Genomic DNA, 20,850 nt, shown 5'->3' with positions numbered 1-20,850 from the left:
TATGGCAGCTAATTCATACATTCTGTTTGGTCTAAGAACATAAATATAATTCAAGTCAGGGGTGTCACACTCCTCTGGCCCCACAAGCTGGATGAATGGTGTGGAGCCAGTCCACAAACTGGATCCCCCCCTGCAGCTGCTGAGACTCGTGCTGCATGTAGCTGGAATGGATGCCACATGCAGTACAGTCCAGCGGGGAGCAGCAGCTGCATTTCACACAGTTGCTGGACTCTGCCAACCCCAACAGCTCTAGGACTGTGCTGCACACTGCACCTGCTCTGGCCAGTTTGGGATCTGCGCTGCACATAGTACCTACAAGCACTGCACGCAGTGCAGGTCTTGGACCAGCTGGAGTTGGCTGACTGTACCATGTGCGGTGCCCACTCTGGGATCCATTCCACACATTATGGGTCTCAGACCTGGAGCAGCCACCAGATCAGATATGCTTGTAGAGGTAGGAAGGGGAGGGGGTCCTTAGGCCTTATCTGGCCCATGGACCAGCCTCATGCGATATTCCCCATGTGTGTCTGATTAGATCCAGGGGCGACCCTGGGAACAGCCCCAAAGCCCAATGGCAGGGCTCTGTGGGCTGCATGTTTGACGCCCCTGACTTAAGTATAACTTAACATAAGAACCTTGTTGCATCTCACACTGTAAGCCACAAAAATGTTGATCAGTGTTAGTGCTAGCTTGAATTTGGAGCAGTCACACTTCAGGCCAGCAAGGGCGTAGAGGATTGGAAAGTAAGAATCTCTCCTCCCCTCCAATACCAAGTTTGGCCCTAGGGCTCCCTTAGTTCACCACTGCCCATCAGAATTCCCTCCTGCCCCCATCTACTTGAGGCTGCTTGGCTGACTGTCCCAAGGGAGCAGGCAAAAAAAGGGTTAACCTACCTGCCTAGCATGCTGCTGCTGCTGCTCTCTATGCAGACTCAGCCCAGAGGCTCTAGGCAGAGCAGCAACCCAGGTAGCAGCAGCAACCGTGTACTGCTTCCCTTCCTGGTTAACCCTTCTCTTGCTTGCTTCCCTGGGACATAGCATGGGTACATAGTCCAGGGTTTAAGAGCTTTAGGATATGCCCAAAATTACTATGCAACAAGGCCCTAAGTTTTCCACCCATCTCAGCCACATAGGGCTCACATTAAGCCTATGCATCATTTGAAGACTTTCTAGTTAAAAACTTGTATTTGTAGAGCTTGCCAATTATTGCAGATGCTTTGTCTTAGTGAGTTCTGAGAGCATTGCTTTGGGGACTTCAGCAAACTGGTATTGATCTCTCTGATCATCAGGCTCAGAGAGTAGTAATTAATGACTCAATGTCTGGTTGGCAGCTGGTATCAAAGTGGAGTGCCACAGAAGTCAGTCCTGAGGCTGATTTTGTTCAATGTCTTCATCGGTGACTTGGAAGATAGCATAGAGTGCACCCTCAGCAAGTTTGCAGATGACACCAAGCTGGGGGGAGTAGTATATATGCTGGAGGGTAGGGCTAGGATTCAGAGTGCCCTAGACAAATTGGAGAATTGATCCAAAAGAAATCTCATGAGGTTCAACAAGGACAAGTGCAAAGCCCTGCACTTAAGACGGAATAGTCCTATGCATCGGTATGGGCTGGGGGCTTACTGGCTGGGCAGCATCTCTGCAGAGAACTATCTGGGAGTTATAGTGGACAATAAGCTGAATATGAACCAGCAGTGTGACCCTGTGGCCAAGAAGGCTAACAGTATACTGGGCTGCATTGGTAGGTGTGTTGCCACCAGGTCAGGGGAAGTGATTCTTCCCCTCTGTTCAGCACCGGTGAGACCACAGCTGGTGTACTAATTTCAGTTTTGGGCCTCCCACTACAGAAGGGAAGAAGGGATGTGGACAAATTGGAGAGAGTCCAGCAGAGGAAAATAAAATGATTTGGGGGCTGGGGCACATAGCTTATGAAGAAAGACTGAGGGAACTGGGCTTACTGAGTCTGGAGAAGAGAAGATTGAGGCGGGATTTAATAGCAGCCTTCAAGTACCCGAAGTAGGGTTCGAAAGAAGATGGAGCTAGACTGTTCTTATTGGTAGCAGATGACAGAACAAGGAGCACCTATCTCAAGGTACAGCAAGCGTAGTTTAGGTTAGATATTAGGAAGACTTTTCTCACTAGGAGGGTAGTAAAACACTGGAACAGGTTTACCCAGTACCGTGGCAGAAGCTCCATCCTTAGCTATTTTCAAATCCCAAAGCTTTGGCTGGGATGATTGGGATGATCTAGGTGGGGATGGTCCTGCTTTGCACTAGATGACCTCCTGAGGTCCCTTCCATCCCTAACTTTCCATGATTCTTTCTCGCTCTCTCTTCAGTGCTGTGGAATGTTTATGGAGATTGTGATAACTATGCTACTCTGAAAGGGCACAGTGGCGCAGTAATGGAGTTGCACTATAATACTGATGGCAGGTAAGTTATATGGAACTGATTTGATTTATTATTTGCTTATTTACCTCCTGTTTTTTTAATTCTGCAAAATGTTTTAGGGGAGAGTTTTCATGAAAGATGCTGCCACATGTACTTGTCCTTTTTCACTCTTGGGCAGAGCTTGGGAAACACTTATCCCAGGCAAGTGGGAACTTGTCACTAGTAAGTGTAAGCTATTGCATACCTCCTTGGCTACCTCTTCAGTAGCTATAAGCATGGGAGCTAGTTCCTCTGAATCAGAACTTCCTAGACTTTAAATAATGGAGGCTGCAAGTGAGAGGAACAGTGGAAAAAATCTTAGTTGTACCCTGTTCACTCTCCTTTTTGGCATCTATTCTCTACCACTGTGTGACGCAGGATACTGGGCAGGATAGACCTGTTGTCTGACCTAGTGAATGACAGTTCTTATGTCCTCTTTTCTACCCCTGCAATTATTGAATCTATTAATTAATTTGGGAAGATGACTCCCATGATCAGACACTATATCAGGTTACAAAAGATTCTTCCTTTCCACCAGCAGACCGAGTCATGCTGGGAAGAGAAGAGCCAGTACATTCCCTTCTAGTAAGTGGAGAGAGGGGCATATTCAGAGTAGGCTTTTTCACCATCAGGCTAGCCCAGACCCTGCTAAAGTAACTTACAAGCCATCTTTTGTATTTGCCTCTGAGTATTGAACTTAGTCTTCTGCACAGCAGCATTCCTGTTGGAGTTTGGGAGTAAATGAAGAGTAGAGTTTCAGAACTTCATAGTTATTCCTTTTCTTTCTCTCTCTCCCATAGCATGCTCTTCTCAGCATCCACAGATAAAACAGTAGCTGTATGGGATAGTGAGACGGGAGAAAGAGTGAAAAGGCTGAAGGGGCATACATCATTTGTTAACTCCTGTTACCCAGCCAGGAGGGGACCCCAGCTTGTCTGCACAGGCAGTGATGATGGGACAGTAAAGGTCAGTACTGTGTATGTTTTGATGGTCGCAGTGATGGAAAGCATACCAAGAAATACTGATTAAAAAATGAAATAAAAATTTTGAATAACACACTTGAACAGCAGTGATCTTTGCACAAATAATTGAAAGAAACACTTTTTCTTCTGACTTCTTTTATTCCAGAACGCTAAATTCCAACTTGATTCAGCTCAGTAACTTCCCTAATTATTCTCACGCGTTAGTCGTGAAATGATTTGGAGAAATAGGACTGAACTTTTTAAAAACTCATATAGTAAAAGCTTTGTTATCCGGCACCCGTGGAGAATGGTGGGTGCCAGATAACAAAATATACCAGTTAATGGAGAGGCCGTCCCTCCTGTGGGCCCTGAGGGGCAGGGAGGCAGGCCCTGTGCAGGTGCTATGCCCTGGGCCATAGGGGCTTGGCAGCGCAGGCTGCTTTGACCTGGACCACGGGGGCTTGGCGAAACCGGAAGTGCCACGGTAGGCACTTATGGTTTCGCTTTTACCTTACAAGCCAGCATGCTGGCTCGTAAGGTGCCTGATAGCGCAGCTTTTACTGTACTAGGAAAGAACATGAGAATACAATTGGAAAAAGGATTTCTATCTTTCTTTCCTTTTTTCCTAGAACAAAACAACTAAATAGATCAAGTTCTGCCCTTAGTCTTGCTCTTATAGATTCATTAGTTAGCAGCTTAAATAGCAAGCATGTAAAATAGAAATATACAGTTCCTCATACATCCTGCAACTCATGTGCAAGTCTGAGGAGGAAGAAGAAAATGCTACAGAAAAGTGCATATGATCCATTTAACCCAAAGAAATTAATAATTTAAGGTTGTGTCTCTGAATCGGTACAGTGCCAATAATGTGTGTAGTGCTTTATAATGAACTTTGTGCTAGTAATACTAAATAAAGAAATGTATCCAAATTAGTTTCATGTTTATTTACAAATGTGGCCCAAATCATGCTCCCCTCCCCCCTTTCAGAACATTTTCCCCCTTCCTCCCCAAAAAAGAAAATACATTTTAAAAAGTCTAACATGATGGTAGGACCATAGGTTTTGTTGAGGTCCTCTCACCCAGATTGAATCCTTTAGCACTTTGGTTTGTGAGCATCTTACTGTAGTTGTATTATGAAATATGCATTATACTTATAATTTAAATTGTTGTTTCCCATGTTCTTTCAGCTGTGGGATATCAGGAAAAAAGCTGCTGTCCAGACATTTCAAAATACTTATCAGGTATTGGCAGTAACCTTCAATGACACCAGTGACCAAATTATCTCAGGAGGCATAGACAATGATATCAAGGTATGCTGTCTGTTTTATCATAATTGTCTACTGTAATCATCAAAAAAATTAGATTCCCAAAACCTTTTAAGGAGAACATTCATATTATATTGGGTATAATGGATACAACTTGGTGGTGACTGAAGTCTGACACTTGATTATAATTGTGTGGATTAGAGAACTAGGTTGACTTGTCCTCTGTATGTTTACACTGTTTCCAGGCTTTGCTTTAGTTTTTACAAGGATATGTTTTATCGTCAATTAAGTAAGAAAAGAGTTGATAGATGTCTAAGGTCAACTTCAGTGATTTCATTTTAAACTAATCGGCTACTCTTGAATCAGTAAAACAATTCTAACTTGCTTATTTGGTCAGACAGCAGTACTGTCTCAGAAACTTAAGTTTCAGTCTCATCTGAGACTTGGGCACATTGGTTCTGGGCATGGGGAGTCCCACCCTTGTGAAATACATTGCTCAAAGGTAGTACTGAAATGACAACCTCTGCCTGACAAGTAGAAGCATAAAGGCTCCATGATAGCTATTTGAGTAAGAACAGAGCACAACACCTGGCTACCACCTCCTCTATGTCAAATGGTTTGCAGTATTCAGACAGCTGTAGGAGATCTAGCTTCTTACTACTGTATAGTCCTTAGTGCCTGAAATAGTTGCGTATCTTTGGTAAGAACTATGCTAAACTATATGTCCTTTTCTGCCTGGGACAAATGAGGAGCTTGTCTTCCAGTTCATGAGCTTAAGTCATCCCAGTAGTGACTGGAAGTTGTTTCAGTATTGTGACTGTTCTGTGATCTTTGTGAAATGATTTGGGGTAGTAGTTCCATTTGGTCATTTGAATAGGAATCAATGGCATAAATTGTCCTAAGTGGATTTTGTTAACACTTCCAGCAAACAGGCCTAAGAAGTGTTCTCTCTAAGACAAACTTGAGCCAGATTGAGGTGGTGTGAAGAAGGTATTGTTGCCATATCCGTTTTGTGGATTCAGGCTCCAGAGCCATCAGGCTGCTTCTTCCGCCAGTCTGTATTTACTTGCACTTACTGCTATTTTGCTCTCCATTAATGTAACATGTATGTATGCTTTCCCTAAAGGTATGGGATCTTCGCCAGAACAAACTAACATACACAATGAGAGGGCACGCAGACTCAGTAACTGGCCTCAGTCTCAGTTCAGAAGGCTCTTACTTGCTTTCCAATGCAATGGACAACACAGGTAATTTCCACTGTTTCTGTCTTGCAGTAAAAACACAGGCAGGCAGGCAGATGTCACAGAGAAATTCAGCTGGTTTAGAAGTGGAATTGCATTATGTTCTGGGAGGAGTACTGTAACTTGATGCAACTGTCCAGATGAACACAGAAAGAGCTGGACTAGTCTTCTGATACACAGATGATGGCCTAGGGTCCTGCATGAGCTGTAGTTTCAGTGTTAGAGAATCTTTACATACAGTTATGCTCTTTTGCACCCAGTAAGGCTCATTATCTCTTCATCTCAAAGAGAAATGAAGGCAGCCCTTCACAAGTTACTTTGGACAGATGAGAAAGTGCTTGGGAATGTTCGATGGGGGAGTAACCCCACTTCTGTTCAGGTCAAAACAAATTTGTCTATCTCCCAGTTTCATGATTTTCAGTTTGGCAAAAGTCAGTTGTTTCAGCAACAACCCTAACACAATAAATCTGAATGCGAGTCTCGGGGTTTGGGATCAGAAATGCCCTCCTCTGCTGAAGCGTTACAAGGTTCTCTAAAATATTTACTGAATGAAGGATGGAAATTCAAACTTAATTCCAATTTCCCTACTTGTGATAGGGGAGGAGGACAGGAAAGGGATTTGGCCCAGATAAAATTGCTTGACTATAACTGATCATTTTAATTCATTTTTGATAGTATATATACTTAAAGCAGAAAAGGGCTAAAAGCCCTCCCCAACAAAGATGGCTTACTTTGTGTAATAGTTTTTGAATTAGTAGTTTTGATATGGGGGTTTGGGTTGTAGCCGTGTTGGTCTAAGGACACAGGCAGACAAGGTTCCTTAGGTGAACCTGGTATCTTTTATTAGGCCAACCCAAATGGTTGGAGAATAGTTATTTTAAGCAAGCTTTCAGGTTCAAAAACCCTTCGTCAGGCTAAGGAAGCTTCAGCACACACCAACTGCTGAAGCTTCCTTAGCCTGACGAAGGGTTTTTGAACCCAAAAGCTTGCTTAATAACTGTTCTCCAACCATTTGGGTTGGTCTAATAAAAGATATCAAGTTCACCCAAGGAACCTTGTCTAGTTTTCATATGAGTATTAATTTTAAAAAGAGCACTTAAATATTGCAGTTGTTCTATAACTCTCAAAGCACTTAACCAAGGTTTTTTAAAAGCAATTGCATATATGATTTGCCTGAAGTGATGTGGTAGGTCAGGGACAGAGCCGGCCATAGAACCCAGGAGTTCTGGCTTACAGTAAAGTCTTGATTCATTAGAAAATGCCTGTAAGAGAAAATAAATAATTTCTGGAGGCTTGCTAATCCCATCATCTCTGGTGTGCAGAGGCTGCTGGCACCCAGTTTTATGGTGGCCTTTAGCTAATTGCTGACAGCTGTGCTCTGTTACAGTTCGTATCTGGGATGTGCGTCCATTTGCCCCTAAAGAGAGGTGCGTAAAGATATTTCAGGGGAACGTACATAACTTTGAGAAGGTGAGTACGCTACTAAGTGTAGTAGTGCTTGTTTATGAAGCACTACCACTGTCCATTAACTTGTCTGTAAATTGTTTTTAAGCTCAAAATATAAACCAGAAAAGCTTTAATAAGGACGAAGGATAAGATTAATGTGTAAAGTGGGATTCCAATTAAAGTCACAGTAACAAGATTTCTTTGCTCGGTTCAGCTATAATTAGCTGTAAATTAAACATTTTCCACATTTAGTATCTAGTTTGTGTAAAATAACAAGACACTGGATATTTCCAGCAATAAAATACAACCTGTAATTACAGGCACGTCTTCCAAAGGGAGATCATTAAAGTGGGGTATGTGATATTTAAAGTCTCTTGTGGTGACTTTATTTCAAGTAAAAGGGAAAACTAAATCTTGTTTCATAAGCGGAAACATGTATTCTTGGTTTTGTTCAGAATCTTCTGAGATGTTCATGGTCACCAGATGGGAGTAAAATTGCAGGCGGGTCAGCAGACCGGTAAGTTAATCATCCTGTGTCACCTTCCACCCCAAAGTATTTTAGAGGCATTGGCAAAGCTTAACCCTGGGAGTCCTATACTAGTAGACCAATTTCCCAAATGAGGAAGGAGAGGCACATACAGTTCACAAGGTCAGAGGCAGGGCTGGGAATGAAATTACTGGTCCTAACACAGCAGGCCATTAATGCAACAATATAGAGGTATTTTGTGTTGCCACGATATCTGTGACAAATTGATTTTTATGTTCTTTGCCTGTTAACCCTAAGGGTGGTAAGCCTTCAAGAATAAACAGAACCAGGTTTAGAAACAACTTTATGGTGCCAGGTAAATGCGGTTGAAAAGGAATGTTCTGTAGCATATCTGAGTCTCTTGGAGCACTGGATGTGCACTGCACTAGAAGCACCATAATCAGATGGATTGTGTATTACTACATTCAGCTGATCTGAAAATGAACCAAAGGATCAGAAGCAGAGCTAGATTGCTGTGTGAGCAATGTTCAGTGGAGTAGTCAAGGGGTCCCTGCTAGGTTTATTTCAATTTTATATTATTGCTAATGATTTTGAAAGAGTAAAAAGGTGTATAAATTAGCTCCCTCTGGGATCTGAAATAGGAAGGTGCTGTAAACGAAGGACAACCAAGGAGGAGAACAGAGTAATCCAGAAAAGTTGGATTGCAGCATGGGATAAGATGAAGCTGGATGCTGACACAGCTGCAAGGAATTCCTCTAAATGCACATTGAGTGGTATATAGCTCCTTGGCAAGCACAGATTCAAGATGGGCATATGGGCAGGTGCAGTCAGCAGAAAAACAAACTTATAATAATGTGTAAGGGGAGGAATTCTTGGTTTTGTTGTCTGGTTACGTAAGGACCAGCTGGTGGACCAAGTGACCTTGGTATGACACTTCCTCCAAATGCTGCTACATGTAATGGTAATTTGTTACTACTTATACAGTAGAGCTACTATTGTTTGTTAGTGCTGTGGCTGGTCCTGAACTTGAGGACTCAGTGTTAAAGTCAAAGGTATTAAGTTAGTTCCCAAGGTGCTAGGTGCAGTTCCACAACCTGAACTCAACAGTGGCAGTAGAGGTGAGGCCAGTATCTAATATTTCTGCCTATGTGTCTGCCGAGAGTCTTTTTGTTAAAGCCCTGGTAAGAAAGCAAAATTAAAATAATTGTTCTGCTTCTTTGAGGTGTAAAAGTTGGTTGCCAGCTATTGATTGGCTTCCTGCTGTATTGCATGGACCTTACGCTGGCTAAATTTAGATAGTTATTTTACACATATTAGACTCTCTATCTGCTGAGCCTTGAAGAGCTTGTTGTGGTGAAAAGATCCAATTAAAAGTGCCATCCCTCTCCCCCGCGGCATTAAAGAAAATATACAGCAGGAGGGAATGTTTCAGAGCAAAGATTTGTCACAGTTCTCACCTTCGAGTTTAAATAGCCTGGCTCTGGTTTAAATAGATGCTCCATTAAATAAGTGTTCGCACCTAAGTCACATGTTTGTTTTCAGCATATATTTCCCTCTTACTTGTTTCATTAAAACAATTTATAGAGTGCTTCCAGCCTCAAAAGGGAGTACTTTTTACAGAGCAGATCTACTCTATGTACCTCTTCAAACAGACATACTTGATTAGCAAAGATGAGTTGGCCCAGTAGAGTCAGCAAGGAGAGAGCTGGCTTCTGTTTCAGCTAAATGTTAACAACATTTTAAATGCAGGGAAAATTCTACCTTCAGTTAGCTCTGTAAACCCCTACTGCAGACTGTAAGATTGAACAGGTGCTACTGGGCACATCAACACATGCATATTAATGTGACTCAGTAAATTCCAGTGCATATTGCACCAGAGTCTATTGCTCTCAGATGCTGCATTTATACATGTACCCAGGACCACAGCATGTTGAGCTGGGTCGGAGCAGCCCCAGCTGGTAGAGGGCTCAAGGGTCAACAGGGTAGGGCTGCTCCAACCTGGCTCAGTGTGCTGCGTAGAAGCTGGTTTGGGCATAAGGTGTTTTCCATTGCAAGACTAGCTGCCAGGCAGCTCCTGCGCTGAACCACCCTTGTGCCCCAGCCAGCCATATCAGCGTCTATATATGCAGTGCTGCAGAGTAAAAAAACTCCGCAACTACCGTGCTGCGGAATTTATTAGTTTCAGGCAGCCTAATAGGACCACACATGTAGACACCGAGACATTTACCACTGAGCTAATTAGCCAGTCAGCAGTAAACGTCTCGTGTAGATGTGCCCACTGAGGAATTGGTCTGCAAAATCTCAATTTCTGATAATAATGCATAAGTGAGATAAAAGTGGCATCCAGATTTGTTGGCATAGCTGCTGAAAAAAGAGTTTAATGCAGAGGATGTTGGCTGCAAGGTTGAGACTAGAAACATGGAGCTGCCCAGCTCCATTTATAGAGACATCTTTTTTCAATAACATGGTAGCTGGCTTTTACTCTCTTCTTTTTTTGGTTGTTGTTCTTGTCTGATCATCTTTTGTGTTCCCGTTCTTTGCAGTGTCCCCTTTGGACCCAGCAATGCCTTTTGCCTTGAGTGCAGCAGATCCAGTATCCACAGTTAGACAAGCCAATTACTAGACTGTCAAAATTATTTTCCTACTTAATAGAATTAGTCTTAGACACTGGTCACTTGCACGAACAATTCTTCTTTCTGCTAATGTTTCCAAGGCAAAGCAAAATGAGAAGGCAGTCTAAATGTAGTCCATAACTGGCAGCCTTCCTATACCCATGTCACTGATTTTTTAAGAGATGTGAACTTTGTTACAAGTAGTATTTCATGTGGTAAAGCACTTGTGGTATATTTGAAAGGAAGTGGTTCAAGTAGGATATAATGTAGTCTTGCCTAGTTTATAATGCTTCTTTCAGAATAGCTCCTTCCATTCTGACTGACAAAAAGTACTCCTATAAAATCTCACTGCAGCTGAGGTCAAAACACCACCTTATTTTTCAGTAAAACTTGCATGTTAACGAATCAGCTAATGACATACAAAGTGAAGAGCATTTCCAACAAGGAAAAATGTTTCTGCACAAATTTGCATTCTGGAGTGTTGATATGTAATGGGTTTTTATCCCTTTTTAAATGCAGACTGTTTATAAACATAATGTCCTTAAAAGTTGAACTTCTCATAGTGTCAGCAGTTTATTTTTGAACCATTACATGAAGTGTTTGAGCATCTCTTTCACAGTGTCCTTTAAGCAAGGTGATGTAGCCAGGAAAGGTGGAAGCAGGAGAGGTAGAGGGAGATATGTGGAAGGGGTGATCAGATGGGCTTTGTGAAAATCTGGTCAGCTCTCTAATAACTTTATAATGCTTAGTAGTAAATTGTGGCTTTGTCGCTGCATGGGAAATGGCCGTTTTCTGTGAAGGTTGTATGTAGAGGAATTAAACTGGTTTTGGCTGGTCGTTTCTTGCCCTTCTCCTGTAAAAGATCTCTGACTCAGTAGATGTGCGTGTTCCCTGCCCACATGTGTGAACTCCAACTGGTAAGGCTTGGTATTGTGCTCTTCTCAGCGTGTGAGTGACACCTTCTGTTAGCCAGATTTAAGTCCCACCTAGCCCCAGAAGCATGTAAAACCCAGTAGTTGTCTCCTGGTTTCTCCTGCGTATTTTTCTAGGTGCCTGTGATGTAATAACTTACCGGTTAGCAAATATGCAGGAAACAGGACACCTGGGCTCTAGGCTTTCCTCACCCAGGAGGGGTTCAGAGCTACATCTCCCAAGTCTCAGGAGAGCGTGCTAACCACGAAGCTGTAGGCTAGGCTATGCACGAGCCACCTTCCCTACTTCCTTTTGAAGATGTGCTGCTGTTCAGCTAGGATTTCAAGATTCAGAGGCCAGGAAGACAGAGTACAAGGGGTAGCCTGACTCCAGTCTGGCATTAGGATACTGTCCTTTGCGGTTGGGGGAGTCCTGGGTTCATCATTCTAGGATTATTTCTGTGGGATTTTTAATTAAATTGAGTGATGGTAACGTGCAATAGTCCAAGGAACAGAACTAGAAGTCAGGATTCCCCCTTTCCAAATGAGTGTCCCAAGCTACAGTATCTGGGTCCCTTTCTGACCCTATGAATATTGCATTTCCCTATTGCACAGTGATAACTCTCACCTTATCTATAGCTGGGTGGTTAGGACATTCCTTGGAGATTGGAATGTGATTTGACATCATCTTGCCTCCCAAGGCTGAGGACTTTTTCTCAAATTCAAGTTTCCCATGTCCTGGGCAGTTCTCTACCCATTAGAGCACAGGTATTAAGTCCCTGGCCCATGAAGCTCCCCATAGGCTGTGACTCTGTGCACTAGACTGGGGCAGTGTGGGGCCTCAGAGCCCAATCCCAAAACTCGGGGGCCGATCTGGCCCTGCACCATTAATCTGGATTAAGGGGCCAAAATGTTGAGTACCACTGCACTAAACTATGTAACACGATGAGTTGTTCCTTCTCCTCCCTCTCCCCCAGCTGGGCCTTTAAAGGAAAACACTGTATGCTCATCTCCACTCCTGAAACAAACAGTTTTTTGTGGGTCCTTGGTCGGAGTCCAGTCCATCATACACTTGGGTTTCTCAGGAAATAAAGCTCCTGCTTGGAGTATGAGTGCCAAAGGGCTTTAAGGAGGGTGTATGCATTCATATAGACCCCTTGACTTAGCATTTCCTAAAGGCTAGGTTTAGGTGGCTTTCCATTAAGTGTGCATGTTTTGGATCACCCTTCTGGGGTGCTGAACCCTCCTTGTGCCCGGTGGATGGAGCCTAAATTTTTGATCTTCATTACTGCATTACACTCTGGAAAACAGGTACCTGAAAGTTAGGCACTGCAGTACCTCGTTTGTAAGCACGTAAGTCTCTTTTTATTGGATTTAATCTTTACTTCCCTTCCTGAAAATTATGCAGTCCTTGTGGTTACCTGAACCCAGTGATGTGGTTTAATTTGAGAAAATCCACAGTTCGTAAAGTTGGAAAACAGACTTGTAATTATCAAAGTGTAATTGGAGAAGTGTTACAAAATTCAGGCAGGTTAGGGGCAGTTGCTTTCCTTTTCGATGTCCTACCATTGGGAAGTTTCACACTCTTAATGATTATATCTTGCAGGTTTGTTTATGTGTGGGACACAACCTCCAGGAGAATTCTCTACAAATTGCCAGGCCATGCTGGCTCAGTAAATGAGGTGGCTTTCCATCCAGAGGAACCAATTAGTAAGTCATGTTGAATTGTCAATAAGCTGAAGTCTCCTGGGGAAATGGGACTAACTACTGAAACATTTCTGGGCCTAGTAGTATTGGAATGACTTCCCAAGAACCCCAAAGAAGGGCTTTTTGTTGTAGGATTTGTACAAGCAGCAGTGCTGCATTGAGCAAACAGCATAACTCAACCATATTTACTTTCATTCATCTTACCTGGGATGAGTTGCATTGCTCTGGTGATGTTTGATTTCCCCCTAACATAAACCCATCACACCCGGAAGTTGTGCCCTCTTGATTTCAGGGTATGAGTGTGTTAGGAAGAGTTAGTTTTGACCTTGAGAGTTGTTGGTTCTTGAAACGCCCTGTTCCAAGAACTAGTAACAGAATTCACAATACTGGGATTCACATGAGGACAGGGGACGATTTAACCCAGTCAGCATTGATAACATTTCCATAGCCATGTTAACCATGCTGTGCATTAGCTGAAACCATTCTGAACATCAGTTTCTTAGGACTATCTTCTGTAGTGCAGAGAGGGCTGCAGTGACATTTGTTTCCATGGAAACAAAGACTTGTTGGCTGTAGGATAGGTCACTACATTACGTTGGTTAGGAAGCTGACATAAGTTGCCCTTGTAAGAGTAATTGGAAGCTGCTTTTTTCCCAAAAATGAAAATACGAGCAGAGCTTTGGGTGTATGATTTGAGTGCAATGAGTTATGAGTTTCTATCTTGGTTATTCACTGATCTGCATTTGGATCACAGAGAGTGCTAGAGAAGGCAAGCAATCTTGACCCTTTGGTGCAGAACAGGTAATTGTAATTGCAACCAGCTAAGCTCCTCTGTGGATCATCATTCATCTCAAAAAAAAAAAAAAAAAAAAGAGAGAAAAAAGAAATCTGTCCTCTCATTGCACAGAGGTTTGTACAGTCGACGCCTGGTAAATGTCAAAAGGAATTCATCTTGTAAATTGCTCCGCCTGCCCCAAAATTCAGACTTCTTCATAGTGAGGAGCTTAGTTTTTCTAAACCATAATGAGACTGTGGTGGACCTAACTGTAAAGTCCATATGCAAGAAAAAAAAAAAAAGAACATCTCCCATTGACTTGCCTGGAAGACTGGCCTTTGTATGGGGGGGGAGGTATCATGTCTGGATAGAGAGTTCTCAAATGTGATAATACACTGAATCCAGAGAACATTGACTTCTGAATTAAAGGTAGAGCAGTGTTTCATTATGCTTGAATGATAGCTGCATTGTACTTTTATGACTTGTGGTAAACAAGAATAATGGCCCTTAGAGGCTTTTTTATATAAGCATTGCTCCCTCTAGTGGCCAGCAGCCTGAATTATAGTGCTTAATTCTTGCGATTTGAATGCTTTTTTCCAAAGAAAAATGACATTTTTGTGACATTTCATTGCTATTTTATTGCCTTAAAAAACAAACAAACAGCGAGGAGATTAATACAAGCAGGCAATAACTGTATAAGCAGCATTATAACTTAATAGGAAATACACTTCCAAGTATACCTTGGGGTAGAAAAATAACAATGGAAAACTTGGTTGGCTGCCAGTAAATTGATAATTCTGCCAAGCATTTCTGAGGAGAAAATGTTTGGTTCAAAATTTACTTTATGTAGTCAAGTGAAATAAGTGCTGAGGACCCACTTGTCTTTTAATTTGGTAGCTAAACTCTCCTGTGACTCCTAACTTTCTGTGTTTCCTCCTCCTCAGTACTCTCTGCCTCCAGTGACAAAAGACTGTACATGGGAGAGATCCAGTGAAGTGGAAGAACAGATTCATGTCTGCCTTCAACACCTTTGGGTTGCAGTAGTAGAAATGTGTTGCCTCTAACCACTGCTGGCCCATTCAGACAATGCAGTAACCAAAAATATTGAGCCATCTTCATTTGCGGAGTGATACTTATTATCTCTTCGCCAGCAAGACATCAGATAAGCACTATTTGGATACTCCTACCACACAGAAAAATAGACTTCTTGGTGGGAAGAGAGTCAGAAAATGGAGTGTAGTCTAATCCTTTTACAATTTTCAAGACATGTTTTTCAGTACCAGGTGCAGAAGATGCTGTTGGGCTGTTCCCAAATAACTTGAAATTTGTTGTAATATGTGTTAAAATTCAGTAAGTGACTTGTATATTTCCTGGCCAGGATTTCTTTGTTTTTATACAGAAAAACTAAATAGACAACTTTTTACAAGAATTGTATGATGGGATTTATTGCTATGTTTGTTTTCTATTGTGTAGCTCTTAACTGGGGAAACTCGCTTTAAGGTAACAGGAAGCTTTAGAGGAGCAGCTTCTTTTTTCAGAGCAATAAGAGTGACCGCGCTGGAAACAGCTCATTTCCACTCAAAATGAAAACAGGATTCAGCAGTTGCCAAATCACTATGTGCCATAAATAACCTTTACAAAGGACTGAAATATCTAGTAAAAGTGCAGAGGACTTAATAATCAGCAGTTAAAGGTGTCAGCCCAGTCACTCTTGCTCTCTCCCCATATGCTTGGTCTTTGAGAGTAGTGTCAAGCATCCTGAGCTGGATGAGAGTGACTAGTAGCAAGGTTTTCAAGCAGATTAGACTGTGCGTGTGTCAGCTTGGCTCACATCAGGATTGTTACTGTTATATGTCAGCAGACTTTCTCTCAAGCTGATAAGAGTGCCTTCCCAACTAACTACAGCTCCTGTTGCTGGAAGTCTGCATCAGGGAGGCTATGGCCAAGGGGTGCAGTTAGAGCTCTTTTCCCTCTGGTCTCATCCTTGACTACGAGTTCAAATTTTGTCCATCACCCTCCTTTAGAGCTTAAAATAGCTCTCCCTAAGGTACAGTAAATGGGATTAGGGAGTGAAAGTGAGCCTATGGAAGTTTTCCAGGGATGCCTCTTGCCATTCTTCCTCCTCTGGCATTGCTTCTTGCCAGGGTTGCATTGGTGCCAATTGTATAGATGTTTGGGTGAGAGTCCTGTTCTGTTGTGGTTTCCTTTAACAAGGTACCTACTTCATTTGAATGGAAGGATTTTGTGTGTGCATGCTGGTCACAGATACCATTGTAGCCTGCCTTACTGTCTTAGCTTATCCTTTCCTAAAAGTGTTGTCATCAGCTTTCTATAATGCTACTGACTCTTGCATGTCCAGATTTACTTGTCTGCTCCCCTGGGCTGCCTGATAGTGGTTATAGATAAGAAACTATAAAGATTGGTTTTATTTTTCTGGCAGGCATTTGGGTCTGTAAATCAAAAGTTAAGTTCTTCTCATTCCACACAACATAAACTTGTCCTGTGGCCACAACATTCTTAAAGGAAGTGATGAAACCTAGGTTTTTGGTGACAAATGCCCCTGAATGTGCCCATGTGTTGGTAAAGCAACACTGGGCATCTTTAAGTTAGGCAGCTGGCCCTATTACTGTGACTTCTTGCGATTCCTCCAAAACAGCCAGTGTGTGGGAGCTTCTGCTGTTGCTTTCCCTTCAGTGAGTTTGGTGAACTTCAGTGCAGCATCCTGTCATTGAAACTTCCAAGTCTCTCTCCCTTTACCCAAAGCATTGAAGGCCAGAAAGGACCATTATAATGAGCAATCTGATCTCCTGTGTTGCACTGAATTATACCCTGCTATTCCTGCACTGAACCCATAAGTTATGTTATGGGCTATAACATCTGCTTGAATCACAATTGAGGTATCATTTTGCTTTAAAGAATGCAAATTAGCAAATCCACCATGTCTCTTTGGTAGCTGATTACCAAAGGGTAAGCTTGGTAAATTGTTCCAATGGTTAAATACCTTCCTATTAGAAATCCAGGCTTCAGTTGTACTCTGAATTTGTCCAGCTCCAGCTTCTAGCCATGAGATCTCCTTTATCTTCCTCTTTATTTTGTTTCCTGCCTGAGCTTGGAAGGTCTCAACTGTTTCTTATCTCTCCTGCTGTCTTGCTATGATTTCTCCCACATCCTTCCCACTAGCATGTGTGATCTTTGCTAGATCCCCAGGACCTCCTTTGGAGTCTTATCAACACTGAACTTTAATTGGGCGTAGCCACTTAGCCAGTTGTAGTTACATAATATGCGAAGGGCGTCAGGCTCTGGGGACTCTGTGCATTCAAAACTGGCACGTTTTCAGATGGGTGCAATCAGTTCCCGGCCATCAGGTGTTTAAGAGTCAGGAAAAGCTATAATTGATGCAATTTGTGCATCAGAAAGGGAAGGAAGGAAAATAACCCCCTTTTCCTTCAAAAGGTTTGCTGGCTGATTGCTTTAGCGTCACTCTCTTCTGCAAAAGCTCTTTGTGCCTCACTAGCTAAAGGCCCTGCTTTCCCTGTGAGCATTTCTTGCCTAGGGAAGTAAAAGGAGCTCAAGCAAACTACTCCAACATGAGCACTGCATTCCACACAATGAAACTGGACAATTAGTGTTCACATGGAGAGGGCAATTGCCTGGTTGCCATGTCACCAAGAATCAAGCCCTTCCCTGAGAATGGAGGCTTATCCGTCAAATCTAACCTTCCTTCCCAGTGGACAGGTTTGAGGCAATCAGCAGACAGGCCTGCCAGCCCAGCCCCCCATCTGCTTATCCCAGTCTGCAGAAACAGGATGCCTTACAGCACTTAGACTTGGTTACAAATTTTAATGGGAGTATGCCTGAAAGGCACCTAAAATCCCTTGAAAAATACAGTACATCAAAGTCCTTACTGGGGTATTCTCTGGCAGTCAGTGGAGTTAAAGGCAAGATAGGGCTTAGCTCAGCAATCTAGGTCCTTTCATTCAAATCAAGCTGAAGCCTAGAAGAGAGCCTAGATGAGCTTAAGTGCATGAAAACAGAAAAATTCAGTGCAGCTTTAACTGACTTCATTTTCAAGTAGCTTGGTGGAGTGGCTTATGCTATAATCATCAGGGGTTTTGTTTTTGGGGGTTTTTTTGGTTTGTTTTTTTTTAAGACTTCTCTAGAAACAAGTTCTAATTTGAATCCAGGTTCAAATGTAGGAGGATCCCTTCTGTCTGTCAGTCTCCAGTAGAAAAGTAGATCTCAGTCTAATCCCTTACTGACTGCTGCAAATCTATCCACTTCTAGAAAAGCTGCAAGTACTGAGGGTGCAAGCAAACTCTGTTAAGTTAGTCTTAGAAACCTACATTTTACCTGCACAGGAGAAGGGGCACTGGGGAGAGCACAGAGCGGATACTGGCTGTAATGCACATGGTAAATAATAGTTCCCCTTGCATGCCCTTCTGCGCCACGCTGTGAACCTGACTTCACCTCAGAAGTGGGTGCATTCCCCTGCTGGCATGTGCATGGCCTTGAAAATTTCACCCCTCACCCTGCAGTGAAAATCAAGTGCAACTTGTTTGAAATCTAGGATTTTGAAGGGGAGGGAGGGGAGAAGAGAATTTGGCCTGAGTTTGTTGGTTTGGGATGAAATGTTCTATATAAAGTAAAACTAATAATCTGTCAACTGGAGGAATTGGAAGGGAGGGAAGCACGAGGTAAAGGCAAGGGAAGATTTATTTTTAACTCTGTGTAGTATTAAATAACTTGCCCTGAAATGCATGTAAATTAGGGTTATGAATCCATCTCGGGCATGTGGTGATTTCAGCTAGAAACCCTGGTCTGGAATTACAGCTGCATTATAGTCGGTGGCAGGGACATTCATCCCTGGGTGATGTACTTTGCAGATGCCTCTCACTTAATAGATTGTTGCAACAAGAAGAAGAATGCAAGCACTTGCATTTTAGTATTTAATAAGTCCTATTATAAGCTTCAGGGGATTATTGGTTTTTTTTAATATATGTATTTCCAAGCATCAGGGGAAGAAAGAGACTCTCCTGAGCTGAGCTGCTACTTCACCAGGCTTATCTGGGTGATGATATGATAATCCTCCAGGTTTCTGAATCTTTGTGGGGAACGGGGGCTAATAACATATAGAACAAAAAATTGTCATGAATGCCCATGCAGGTGCCTGTGGAGCTTGCTGGAACTAAAGCAAATGGAGCTGAGCTGGGCAGTGCTGAAAGGTGAGACTCTCTCCCTGATGCTCTTGGCTTGGTGCTTTTATCATCCAGCTGGATTTTTTTCCCTAGTGAGTTCATAAGTGTTTCTTCCTTTTCTGTCTGGTGTCAGAAGCTGCTGGTCCAGCGACCTTTCCCCCTGAGCAATTCAGAAGTTGGGTTTTGGCTTGACTGAGATGATACAGTCTGTTTCTTTTCTCTTCTGTCCCCATATCGGCAAGTCTATTTTAGTTGGTGAGCTGAGAGAGAGTGAGGTATGGAATCTGGGGCACTCAGTAGGCACCTGAGGATGGATCGCACGGGAGAGAAATACCAGGGTCTGCTGCAGGCCAGGGCTGGGGGGACCCAGGACAGGCTGCAGGGCAGGAGGGAAGTACTGAATTTCGGCTGTGTACATGGAGCGTAGGGAGCAGCTGGTCATCAGTAGCTGGAACTGAAGCTAGTTCTGCTTCCAAATAACACACATGGGTGAATATGGTGATCATAGAAGAGCAGCAAAAAGAAAAGCAGCCGTAGCTCAAAGTGAAATGGGGCAAAGTCACCCTGTTTTATAGTTTGCTACTTAAGTCAGTATGGATCTCCAGCTCCACTGCTGTCCTGTCAGGGGAGAAGTGACATTGAGCTTTGCTAAAGGACATTTGGAGAACACAAAGCACCCCTGCTTATTGCCCAGCAGCTGTAAGGGGTGGTGCAATGTGCTCAGATCCTTCCTTGCCCCTTACTATATAGGCTCTGTGGCCCATAGTGAAAATAAGCATGGATAGCTCTGATTCCTGAAGGTCCCAAATACACAGCATTGCTGAGGCAAGCAAAGGCAGACCAGCCTGGGAGGAGGGACCTCAATTTGTACCGGTCTCTACAAACTCCTGACAGTGTTTGTGGCTAGGTGGAGAGTCGGATCTCCCAAATTCCTCAGGTGCTTTTGTACATGGCTGTGGACAAATTACTAGGTTTGGAGGAAGCTGAATAAGCATCAACTCTTCTTCCTCCTGTTCTGTAGGTTGCCTCTCCCTCTGTGCTCCTGCTATGCAGACCATAGGACCCTGGCTGGGAGGCAGTTTTAAGGCTTAGAAGCCAGCACAGACAGCATCCATGATCCTACATTTGAACCTTTATCAGCTCAAGTGTCCACTCTCTCCTCACACCGTCCTGCTGCCAAAACATCCCTCACTTGAAACCCACTGAGCCCAAACCCAGGCTGGGCTGATTATGCGGGTTGCTTTTAAAGGTCCCATGTGAGAGGGGAAGGGATTAAGCTGCTAAAAGTTAGTTTTCCCATAGCAGAGTTTGTCCCCAGAGCAGGAACCGAGTCCTCTTCTGTCTCCCCATAACCCCTATCACATTTCATGTGAACTGCATGTTGCTCCTGGGGCTCAGCATGCCATCTGCTAAATCCTGCTGCTGTTTGCTCTGGGAGATGGCCTTTATCAGGATGCATGTACCTTCTGCCAACCAGGACTAACAACCAGGAAGCAGGAGGTGCAGCAAGCAAGGCTGCAAATTGGCGATGCCCTGGCTACCTGTGTGGAGGAGTGCTGTGGAGGCAGCAAAGGAGGACAGCGGAAACTACTATTCTTCCCCACACACCACAGGCACTTGGGATGGGTGAACCAATGAGCCAGAACAGCATGCCAGGAGGCTCTGCCTCCCAGGCTCTTGGGTTGCAAATAGGCCTGGGAGAAGTGCTAGCCTGCCTCAGATTTGAATCTTTGCCCCATCACAACTGGTACATTAACTTTCCCACCACATACTAGCCTTTTCATAATTTTTATATACCACTGATTCCAGGTTTAGTTGAGGTTG

General features: G+C 43.3%; 1 protein-coding gene across 1 annotated transcript in view; it reads left to right on the top strand.

Moving 5' to 3' along the window:
* SNRNP40 (small nuclear ribonucleoprotein U5 subunit 40) overlaps positions 1-15,260 on the top strand; it is a 16,839-nt gene extending 1,579 nt beyond the window's left edge. The window contains exons 3-10 of the mRNA XM_006269749.3: positions 2,335-2,428; positions 3,226-3,391; positions 4,575-4,697; positions 5,779-5,899; positions 7,281-7,363; positions 7,795-7,856; positions 12,956-13,059; positions 14,776-15,260. Coding sequence (XP_006269811.1) covers positions 2,335-2,428; positions 3,226-3,391; positions 4,575-4,697; positions 5,779-5,899; positions 7,281-7,363; positions 7,795-7,856; positions 12,956-13,059; positions 14,776-14,825 — 803 coding nt within the window. The 3' untranslated portion in view covers positions 14,826-15,260. The remainder of the gene's footprint in view (positions 1-2,334; positions 2,429-3,225; positions 3,392-4,574; positions 4,698-5,778; positions 5,900-7,280; positions 7,364-7,794; positions 7,857-12,955; positions 13,060-14,775) is intronic.
* The last annotated feature ends 5,590 nt before the right edge of the window (positions 15,261-20,850 follow it).

Source organism: Alligator mississippiensis, chromosome 6 (assembly GCF_030867095.1).
Source record: "Alligator mississippiensis isolate rAllMis1 chromosome 6, rAllMis1, whole genome shotgun sequence".
Lineage (NCBI taxonomy): Eukaryota > Metazoa > Chordata > Crocodylia > Alligatoridae > Alligator > Alligator mississippiensis.
The sequence above is the reverse complement of the archived record's forward strand: the minus strand, read 5'-3'. Positions and strand labels throughout refer to the sequence as shown.